Source organism: Nematolebias whitei, chromosome 12 (assembly GCF_014905685.2).
Source record: "Nematolebias whitei isolate Nwh7 chromosome 12, NemWhi1, whole genome shotgun sequence".
In the NCBI taxonomy this organism is placed as follows: Eukaryota; Metazoa; Chordata; class Actinopteri; order Cyprinodontiformes; family Rivulidae; genus Nematolebias; species Nematolebias whitei.
The window spans coordinates 7355429-7367027 of NC_056509.1; the positions used below are offsets into that span (position 1 = coordinate 7355429).

At 42.0% G+C, this 11599-nt stretch overlaps 1 protein-coding gene across 1 annotated transcript; it reads left to right on the top strand.

Moving 5' to 3' along the window:
• Nucleotides 1–474: 474 nt before the first annotated feature.
• Nucleotides 475–2775, top strand: sf3b6 (splicing factor 3b, subunit 6). Its single transcript, XM_037686071.1, has 3 exons — nucleotides 475–494; nucleotides 2148–2286; nucleotides 2422–2775. Exons 1-3 carry the CDS (start codon nucleotides 475–477, stop codon nucleotides 2509–2511), a joined length of 249 nt encoding a protein of 82 aa, XP_037541999.1. The 3' UTR covers nucleotides 2512–2775.
• Nucleotides 2776–11599: the final 8824 nt, after the last annotated feature.

Sequence of the window (11599 nt, forward strand, 5' to 3'; positions counted from 1 at the left end):
TTATTTATTTATCCCAAAGAGAAATTAAATACAAGTCATTCTCCTGGTTCCAGTTGATCAGATGTTGATCAGATGTTGATCAGATGTTGATCAGATGTTGATCAGATTAAAGCACAGAGTTTATTTGATGATGACAAATTCATGACTGTACTTAGCTTACATTAAAATGGTCTGTTTTACTTCGTTACTGTTCTATAATTAATAATTATTATATCGGTTCAGGCTGGGATTAACAGAGACAGTTCTTTTTTTAATCTGTTAGCTGTGAATGTTCTGTTCAGCAGGAAGCCTGGTTCTGCTCCAAGTACAACACAACGTTGTTTAGAGGAGACCTCTCAGCTGCACTGGACATGCTACAGCTAGCTGCTGCTGCTGTTTGCACTTCCTGAGAATTCGACGTAAAAATAAATAAAAACTTAATTGTGAAACTAAATCGATGCAATTTTCACATGAAGAGATACATTTTAATGTAAGATGGCGGCAGCTGCCGAGCTGTTTGCTCTTCAGTCCCGTCGTTTCTTTACTTTGAGGTTGTTTTCAAACCTGTAGAGAACTCCTTCTCTGAGCACCGTTTTAAAATGACTGAACTACTTCTTTAAGGTTAATGAAAATTCACAACACGTACAGAGGAAAATAATATTTGAACACCCTGCGACTTTGGAAGTTCTCCCACTTAGAAATGATGGAGGGTCTGAAATTTTCATCTTAGCTGCATGTCCACTGTGAGAGACATAATCTAAAAAATAAATCCAGAAATCACAATGTAAGATTTTTTTATTTGTGTGTTACTGCTGCAAATAAGTATTTGAACACCTGCCAATCAGCAACAGTTCTGGCCCTCAAAGACCCGTTAGTCCTCCTCCACTTATTGTTCTAAACTAGAAGCAGCTGTTTGAGGTCGTTAGCTGCATAAAGACGCCTGTCCACCCCACACAGTCAGTAAGACTCTGAGGGAAGGAGGTTGTTCCACAACATCTCTCACTACATGGCCCCGGTCATCCTCTCCTTAATACAGTGCAGTCGTCCTGTCCCATGTGCAGAAAAACACCCCCAAAGCATGATGCTTCTACCCCCATGCTTCACAGTAGGGATGGCGTTTTTGGGATGGTACTCATCGTTCTTCGTCCTCCAAACACAGCGAGTGGAATTAAGACCAAAAAGTTCTAGTTTGGTCTCATCTGACCACAGAACTTTCTCCCATGACTCCTCTGGATCATTCAAATGTTCATGGTCAAACTTAAGACGGGCCTGGATGTGTTCTGATTTAAGCAGGGGAACCTTCCATGCCATGCATGATTTTAAACTATGACGTCTTAGTGTATTACCCACAGTAACCATGGAAACAGGGGTGCCAGCTCTCTTCAGGTCATGGACCAGCTCCTCCGTGTAGTTCTGGGCTGATTCCTCACCTTTCTTAGGATCATTGATACTCCACGAGGTGAGATCTTGCATGGAGCCCCAGTCCGAGGGAGATTGACAGTCATGTTTAGCTTCTTCCATTTTCTAATAATTGATCCAACAGTTGATCTTTTGTCACCAAGCTGCTTGGCAATTGCCCCGTAGTCCTTTCCAGCCTTGTGGAGGTCTACAATTTTGTCTCTGGTGTCCTTGGACAGCTCTTTGGTCTTAGCCATGTTAGTAGTTAGAGCATTGAAAATGGGTCGTGGCTGGGTCTTCCAACATGACAATGACCCGACGCACACAGCCAGGAGAACCAAGGAGTGGCTCCGTAAGAAGCAGATCAAGGTTCTGGAGTGGCCCAGCCAGTCTCCAGACCTACACCCTATAGAAAATCTTTGGAGGGAGATCACACTCAGTGTTTCTCAGTGACAGCCCAGAAACCTGGCTGATCTAGAGAAGATCAGTGGAGGAATGGGCCAAATCTCTGCTGCAGTGAACCTGGTGAAGAACTACAGGAAACATTTGACCTCTGTTACTGCAAACAAAGGCTATTGTACCAAATATTAACATTGATGTTCACAGGTGTTCAAATACTTCTTTTCCTCACTGTCTGTCTGTAAAACAAGCCCAACTGAAGCCAGTTGTTGTTCACGTCACACTTTGTGGGGTTTTTTTTTTTGGGTTCAAATGGTCCAACCACTGCACCACTGTCCCTTTAATCACTGTCCATGTTCGTTTGTCCTCAGAGGGAACACACCTGAAACCAGAGGGACGGCTTACGTCGTGTACGAAGACATCTTCGACGCTAAGAACGCCTGCGACCACCTGTCAGGCTTCAACGTTTGCAACCGTTACCTCGTGGTTCTCTACTACAACGCAAACCGAGTACGTAGGAGCGGAGCGAGCCGACGAGTCCTGCTCGCGTTCACACAAATGATCCTTTGAACACGTGTCAGAAGCTTCAGGGCGTCCAGTGAACTTCATCGTTCAGAGTTTTTACCAGCCTTTCTTTTTATGCAGGCCTTCCAGAAGATGGACACAAAGAAGAAAGAGGAGCAGCTGAAGCTTTTAAAAGAGAAATATGGCATCAACACGGACCCCCCCAAGTAGAGACGTCCCCACCTGTCTTCTGTCTGCAGACATCGTCTTCACCGGTTCATGCTTCTAATGTAACCCTTCTTACAGCATCGGCTGGTAATATCAGAGCAGCTGGTTTTAGATTTCTGTTGGGATTTGAAGCTTCAGGGTTTGATTCTGCCGCTTCCTTTGAGCAACATGGTTTGATTTGTTCCCTTTTTACTCGTGCTGAGATATAAATACGCTCTGCTCATGTAAAGGTTATGGTTTCTGTAAAATAAAAGCTGTTTTCTAAAAGCTCAAGTCTCCTGCTGCCAACAAGCTTTTAACGTATTGAAAGGAAAACATTTCCCTCTGTGTGACGGGCAAGAGACTGAGGGGTCAAAGGTCACGCAGACCTGCAGTCCCTGAGGTTAGTCCCAGTAAATGTCCTGTCAGTGTCTTTCAGCAGGAGTTCATTCTACAGAGGCTTTAAAACCACACATTATGGTGCTAAATGATCATTTAACATTAAAAATAAATAAACTGCATAAAGACAAGTGCTTTGAGCTGTGGATCAGCAAAAGAGTGAAACACGGTGGTGGCAGCATCATGCTGTGGGTCTAAATCCTTCAGACAGAACCCTGACGTCACAGAGGACACCTCACCTGACTCACGTCCAAATGAATGATGGCACCAGAAGAAAAACGTTTAGACTCGGGAGAAATGGATTGCACAGATTTGTTGTCTTGGATGGACGACGGTGAATTTTCTCAACAAAGTGTTTCAGGAAGTCGCTCATCCAGCTGCTGATCACGTTGTTTTTTAAATCAGTTCAACAGGATGAGTGTCGGAGGACGTGGGGAACGTTTTGAAATGATTTATCACGGGGCCAGGTTTTTAAAATTATTCAAACATTTTTATGATTCAAACGTAAAAACACCCAGAGCTGGATGGAAACAAACCTCTGGAGAGTTCTGGATGAGGGTCTGAATCCAGATGTGGAGAGGTCAAAGCTGCCGTTGGAGGAGGATGCAACTTCAAATGTGAGACCTGGAGCAGTTTATAAAGAATAGTGGTCCAAAATGACACGTGTCTTGTTGAAGATTAGAAGAAGTGATGACTGTAGTTACTTTTTCCAAATATTAAGTATTTATTATTTTATCTGGTCTATTTTTGGAGCATTGTGTGAAATTATATACATATTTCCTTTTTTTTCCTGTTTGGTTTTCTCCACCAAATATTTACTAATGTCACGTTCCATGTATGAAGACAGTGTTCATGAGTGAGGGAACAATGGAGCGTGACATTAACAGACAGATTGGTGCAGTGTCTGCAGTATTGTGGACTCTGTGCCGGTCCATTGTGGTGAAGAGAGAGCTGAGCTGCAAGGCAAAGCTCTCCGTTTACTGGTCAGTCTCTGTTCCTACCCTCTCCTCTGGTCATGAGCTCTGGGTAGTGACAGAAAGAATGAGATCGTGGATACAGGAGTTGAAATGAGTTTCCTCTGCAGGGGAGCTGGACTGTCCCTTTAGAGACGGGGTGAGGAGTTCAGTTATCAGGAGAGACTCAGAGTAGAACGACTGCTCCTCCACATCGAGAGGAGCCAGTTGAGGTGGTTCAAGCATCTGGTAAGGATGCTTCCTTCGGCATGTACGACTGGGAGGAGACCCCATGGAAGAGCCAGGACACACTGGAGAGACTCTGTTGACCTGGGAACAACTTGAGTCCTCCCAGAAGAGCTGGAAGAGGCTGTGGAGAGATGTGTCTCATGTCTGACCTCCCTACTCAAGATGCTGCCCCTGAGATCTGGCTTCAGAATAAGCAGAACATAAAGGATGAATGGATATTTACAAAGGAAATATATGTGTATAAATAAACTTTTTTCATCCAACTTTTATTTTTACAGGTTAGTCTCATTGAGCCACGAGGAATCGTTTACAAGAGAGACCTGTTCCAGACAGAACATATAAAGTACAGACAACATGACCTGTACACATTAATAGTAGAGCCTTTCTATTTTATTTCAAGACACTCAAAGCTCTTCACAGCAATCTGTGCCTCATTTACACATTCATACAGCTCTATACTAGATCTCTACAAAGAATAATCAGAGCTTTAGATCACATTCATACACTGATGAGACACACATCAGAGGCAGTGAGGGGTTCAGTGTCTTGCCCAGGGACACTTCAACATGTGACTGCTGGTGGAATCGAACCCCCAACTCTTGCATTGGAGGACGACTGCTCTAACCACTCACTCAACAACAATACACAATAACAATAAACAACAATAACAATAAATAACAATAAACTACAAACTACGATAGAATGTAATTAAAATGAAAAGTAGTGTTATAAAACAAGGTAAAATACTAAAAACAAGAACACATCTGCCTTAATTTTTCCATTGACATGATCAAATGTTTAACCCCCTGAATGAATGAAGGTGGACAGCTTCAGATCTTGTTGCAAGCTGTTCCAGTTACAGGAGCAGAGCAGGAAAAGGCCTTTTGCCGAGTTCAGTCCACACTGAGGGGACGCTGCAGGTAATGATGTCCTGAGTGCGCATGTTGTAACTGCACTGACGACGTGACATGTAGGAGGAGATATAAGAAGGTAGCAGACCAAGGAGGGATTTATAGATGAAGATGAACCAGTGAGAGCCTACATGTAGATAATGATGACCAACTGACCAAGGAGTGCAGAGTGCAGTGATGGGTCCGGTAGTTACAACCAGTTATGAATGTTAGACAGCATCCAACATCTGCAAGCAGCTGGCAGGAGCATTCGTGTAAATAATGTCACCATAGTCAATGGAGGGGAGGGGAGTAGTGGTTACAAGACATTTTCTGGCATTCAGAGTTAAACAAGATCTATTTCTGAAAAAGAAAGTCAGTTTCTTTATCAAGTTTTTAACATGTGGCTTAAAAGAGAGATGTGCATCAACCAAAATTCCCAAGTACATTTATATAAGAATCTACAAACTCAATAAGAACACCATGCATGGATGAGATAGAAGGAAGAACTGCTGGCACCGACTTTCTGTTGGAAAACAACATCCCCTTGGTTTTATCAGCATTTAGCACCAGCTTGAGATGGAATAAATCAGACTGGATGATGTCAAATGCAGACTGTAGAAGCTGGAAAACCATGGCAACTGTGTTAGCTCGACAATAAACAACAGTGTTGTCAGTGTAGAGATGTAAGGACAGTGGTGGAGAAAGTACTCAAACAATGTTCTTAAGTAAAAGTACAAATAAACAGACAAAAATGTACTCTAGTAAAAGTAGAAGTACCACATTAACATTTTAACTTAAGTAAAAGTAAATAAGTACTTACTTTTGAAATACTTAAAGTATTAAAAGTAAAAGTACTTGCTGAATGTATTACCTAATGTAATGGTCTACCTATCTTTAAGTCTGCGTACCGTATGTATATTTTGTGTAATACATTAATAGTGTTGTTCCATTTTAATGAAAGATGCTGCAGATAATACATGTTTTTATTGTGTTTACTCTGTGACACAGTTCACACTTGGACTTGTGATTCTGTGCAGCAGAATTTCAGGGATGACCTGCAGAGTTAAATGATATTAATCAAAATAAGAAAGAGGAATGATTATACCTTTGAACGTTTTTATTTAACACAGAGAAAAAACCAATGTGTCATTTTAACTGCAGTAAACACATTGAAGTAAAAGTCAAAAGTACCCATGTTTAACTCTACTTAAGTAAAGTACAGATACATGAAAAATGTACTTAAGTACAGTAACAAAGTATTTGTACTTAGTTACATCCCACCACTGTATAAGGATGAGTCAGGAATGTTTTGATCTACATTATTTATATAAATTGTAAAAAGAGTGGGACCTAAAACTGAACCATGTGGCACACCATTGGTGACCGTTAGGTAGCTAGATGAAGTATTGTTATGTTGAACATAACGATAGTTTGAGAACCAGTCAACTATGTGATCTGCATCTGAGAGCTTGTGGTATAAGATGATCCACTAATGGTGGACTCGAGTCACATGACTTGGACTTGACTCATAAAAATGTTCAGAGACTTACAGTATGACTTGAGTTGGACTTTGACCTGAAAATACTTGATATTTTACCCATAATGTAAAGTTTAAAAACTGCAGTGAAGTTAGTTCTAGGTTGGATATTTGAGCTCCATGGATTGAGCGGTGTCTTCATCTTGTTGGACCTGACGCAGGCAGCCTGGTTTCAGTCAGCTGTGCTCAGTCTGCCTCCTCCTCTGAGCTGCAATTGTTCACTTAGGGACCATCAGTAAATTACAGAACCAAACATTCTTGAGAAAAAACATTAATAGCTTTCATGTCACATGACACACTGACACAAAACAGTCCAGCACTACAGCTCAGTCACACCCTGGATACTGGACAATGAACATGCAGACCTTCACTGTTTCATGAGGCCATGCAGTGCCTGCATGTAGCGCTGCAGTGGAGCCAGTTTCCAGCTGTGGGACATCATTCTACAGCCTCATCGTGCACAAATGACAGACTTTTGTCCTGTTTGGTCTTTTGCAAGTGCAGAATAGTGAACTAATTGAAGTGCACATTCTTGTTTATTGTTCAGTTCATGTATTTGTTTTGTTTCTCTCTGTCACTCACACATGGACACAAACAAACATCTGCTCACTAAGTGACCAGATGAGAGAGGAGAGGACATACATTCACTGTGATGGTTCTTTGTAATGTGTTGGGCAAATGTCATCAACTTTGAACATGAAGTTCTGTTTTTCCCTTGTTCACTGAATGTTCATTCTGTTCTAGTTTAAAGGAACTATTCTTGCAGTGTTACAGCGAGAGCTGATGGGGCCTGAGCTCCTGCAGCCAGCTGCTGCTAGCTGTGGCCTCAGGCCCCATCAGACTCCAGGTCTGACTCCAGCTCACGCTGTCCCCCGGCTCGGACCTCCCTCATGAGCAGCAACTCACACCATCAATAAATCAAGGAAACTTGAATTAAATTTGACCAGTTGTATTAAATCAAGGCAGGAGAAGGTTACAGGTTACAGCGCTGGGCGGTCCGGTACACGACGTGAGACCAGGAACCAGAAGGGGCTCTGTCCCATGGCATTACAGATTTATAGGGCCTAGACTCCTCCTTCACAGAAGGAGAGCACAGTCTATCACGTGGGTAAGGGGGAGGGACTAAGTGTGGTCTCACTGGATCTTATATGGTTTTGATGTGTCAGGAAAAATGATATTGGTGCATAAAAAACCTTTCTGCATGATGCAGCGAGCCACATAAATAAACTCTATTCCTTAATGGATACTGAATCCCTGGGAGACTCTTTTTAGAGTTGCTGGCCCCATTTAAACCAGTCAGAACTGGGTCATAATTTCATTATAATCCGCCTCTAAGCAGATCATAAAACCCAGGGTCAGTCGAGATAAAACACTAACAAGTTTAATTGAACTGTGCAATGTAAAGGTGCAATTTCAGAATTACTTTTTCAACACTTTGTAAGTTCAGTTGCACATGTTTCATCACCATTTGAGGTAAATACAGATTTAAAAATGAACACACGACATATTATTTACATTTAACATATAACTGCAACTTTGTTTAAAAAAAGACTCGAAAGGACTTGAAATTTCAAGTTTCAGACTTGACACTCGCCTTGTCTTAAGACTTGAGACTTGACTCAGGACTTGCAGGTAAAGACTTGAGACTTGATATTTACAAAACAATGACTTGGTCCCACCTCTGAGATCCACAGCATCCAAGTCTTTGGACAGGTCTAAGTAAAGTGCAGCTCAGTGATCCTTAGTGTCCAAAGCTTCAACATCATCATTAAAAACCTTTAGTGAAGCAGTCGTCGTGCTGTGTTGTTTCCTGAAGCCAGACTGGAGAGAAGATAAAATATTACAAGTCCAAATACTTCTTGACTTGAGTATTTATCAGTTTTTCTAAAACCGTAGCTGAAATAGAGTTTGGAGATCGGTGGATAGATGTTCAGTACAGTGGGGTCTCCTCTCTTCAATAACGGCAGCACAAAAGCTGTTCTCCAAACATCTGGACAGAATTATTTTATACAGACAGACTGAAAGTGTATGACACAGGTTCTGCTATAGTTTGTGCAGCTAGACTTAAGAAGTAAGGAGGGAGGTCATCAGCACATTTTCTAGTATCCAGATGTTTTAACCTCCCTGAGAGAGAACGGTGAAACAGAGAAAGTATGGTTTACTGAGGTTTGACTTGGTGCTGGAGGTGATTTACCTTTACAAACTGTGCCAAACAAGGAACTGGAGGCAGCAAAAGGCTTGTTGAAATATTGTAGCATCTCATGTTTATCTGACACAGGAGCAGAGTGGTGTCAGAGTGGCAGACCTGGTGGTAGGTCAGATGAGTGAGAGCTGCCATCAGGAGATTTAATAGTTTTACAGAAGCTCTTAGATTAGACTCTTTAGATTTTTAGTGGTCTGAAATAAATAGTTTTGTTTTGCAGCTTTAATGGAAGCTGCGATTCAGTAACTGATGACATTGCAACCAGTGGGTGTCCCAACCAGTCTGTCTTGCTGTTGCCCAAAGCTGGTCCCTGCTGTGCAAGAGCTCAGCTGGTCCAGAAGTAAACCAGGGGCTATCCCGGCCCTTTATCTGAGCTGGCCAAGTGCAGCATGTTTATTTACAAAATGAATGAAACTATTAATAATAAATAAATAAATAAATAAAGTGCTATGTGTTGTCATCATTGTATGTTCCCATACAAAGATGAAATTGCCTCAGCATTTAACCCAGCACACCTGGGGTACACCCAGGTGGAGCAGTGGGCGGCTATGTGTGCCCGGGGAGCAATTCGGGATTAGGTGTCCACCACGAGATGTGCAATGACTGGGGATCGAACCCAAGACCACACCATCTCAGCCTTATTATGAAAATAGCAAGATTCACATGTCAGTTAATGACATGTGGTGTCAGTCCAAGTAGAACACATCCCAAAGAAAGGCTTGTTCACAAACACGTGGCAGCAGGGGTCTAGAGCAACCAACAACTGGAGGGATGGCGCCATCTTGTGGGCCTTCTCTGTCTGTGCACCCTTGTGTCTTAATCCTGATTGATTTCACCTTCTGTTCTCAGCTGTTCGTGATCACGTCCTGTCCTGTCTGTGTATTTAGGCCTGTCAGTGAGTCTTGGGTATTGTCCTGTCCTGCCAGTCTGATCTGTTCCTCGGTCCCTGTTTTTGTAAGTTGCTGCCACGTCAGCTCTTTTGTTTTATTATTATTATTATTATTATTATTATTATTATTATTATTATTATTATTATTATTAAAGTGTTTATTTTTGTAATCCATTATTATTATTATTATTATTATTATTATTATTATTATTATTATTATTATTATTATTATTATTAAAGAGTGTTTATTTTTGTAATCCTGGAGTCCTGACTCTTTCCCTGCTCAACTGGGTTCACTCCTGCCCTGCCCTGTCTGAAACCCTGACAACAACAGATACAACAACAGATAACGATTGACCACCATACAACGTATAATAATAATAATAATGTCATCACAATGTCAGCACTGTATGTTTCCATACAATGGCGAAATTAGTCTCTGCATTTAACCCATCCACCACCAGGTGGTGCAGTGGGCAGCTATTGAAAGCGCCCGGGGGGCATTTTGGGGATGAGGTGTGCTGCCCAAAGACACCACGTGATGTGCAGTGACTGGGGATCGAACCTGGGACTTTCGGGTCCCAAGCCGGCTGCCCTGCCTCTACACCATCTCGGCCCCCATTATACAACATTTAGTGCCAAGATTTCAAATTGTTTAGGTGCTGATTTTGTAAATACCAGTTGTGATACCAATGTAGATCTGATGTATATTGCTACACCTCCTCCTTTTCTGGGACGATCTGAACGACAAATATTGAAACCTTTAATTGAAACATCTTTGTCCAGAAGAAATACCAATATCAGCACCAATTGATCATACCCATATCCTCAGCATATTTATTATGGAAGGAGGCTATGAGCATTAATGTGCATAATATGTAATCCTGACATGTTTTTGTAGTCTGGATGCTGTTAGAGGAGCAGGATTAGGCCGAGTCCCAGACAACAGTAAGAGCATCACAACCAAACATTTCCAGGTGTTCTTGGTGGCAGAAGTATAATTGCTGGAGTTAAAGTTGTAGCACTTGGACTCCATTATTGTTCCACAAAGAGATAAATTTATAAAGACATGATTGTTTAGAACCCAAAAACAATGAATTTGGCAAGGTTTGGCAAATCCAGATGCAGCGATAAGACTTAATGAATCTGAATAGTCAAAACGCTGAAAATGGACCAGCCACTCCAGAAGCAAGCACAATGAGTGGCACATGGGGTCCATGAAGTACTGGACCCCCACCCATGGATAGAACTGGTTCACCTAGAGCCCGACATCCTCCTGGTTCGTTTGGTCCGGGGGCCCGGAACAACGGTCTGGCTGCAGGCGTCATGGATGCAGAGAGGGATGCAGTTGGGCTCCAGAATGGACATCTCACATCTTTCATTCATTCTTTATTTAGACAGGTTAGTCTCAACTCATTTACAAGAGAGACCCTGCTGCCATGTAGAACAGAAACTGGTGGTGGAACCAGCCTGCACAGCAGACACAATCTGCAGCAACACGGAACCGCTGGAGGATCTGGAGGATCTGGAGGATCTGGAGGATCTGGAGGACGGCACCATAGTTACAACAAACGGCGACAACAAACAACAAAATAAGCGTCAGGGTACCTGCTCTTCCTGACTGGCAAGTTCTGGTTCAGGTCAGTTCGGAGATAAGGACCAGTTAGCCACATACGAGACGGGTTTTATCCCTGCTGATAAATCCCACTCTGATAAAATCCTTCCATGACAAGACCAAAAGTTTCATCTGAACCAAACTTAATAGACCCCCCCCCCCCCCCCGCCCAGGAAAAATATGTGACTGAAATATTTTTTCTGGGAGAAATTCTTGATTTTGTGGAAAACGTTTAGGAAAGCCAATACCTTCAGCCTTGCCTGTAAGTATACTATTAAATGTGCTTTCATAAGTGTAAATATACTATTTAAATGTACTTTTATAAGCGTAAATATACTATTTAAATGTGCTTTCATAAGAGTAAATATACTATT

What these genes read in the sequence shown, in the direction of transcription:
- sf3b6 (XM_037686071.1), top strand. Translation starts at nt 475, where the DNA reads ATGGCGGCAGCTGCCGAGCT. An exon ending in ATGGCGGCAGCTGCCGAGCT is followed by an intron (nt 495 to 2,147) that starts GTTTGCTCTTCA and finishes GTTTGTCCTCAG; the next exon opens with AGGGAACACACCTGAAACCA. An exon ending in TCTACTACAACGCAAACCGA is followed by an intron (nt 2,287 to 2,421) that starts GTACGTAGGAGC and finishes CTTTTTATGCAG; the next exon opens with GCCTTCCAGAAGATGGACAC.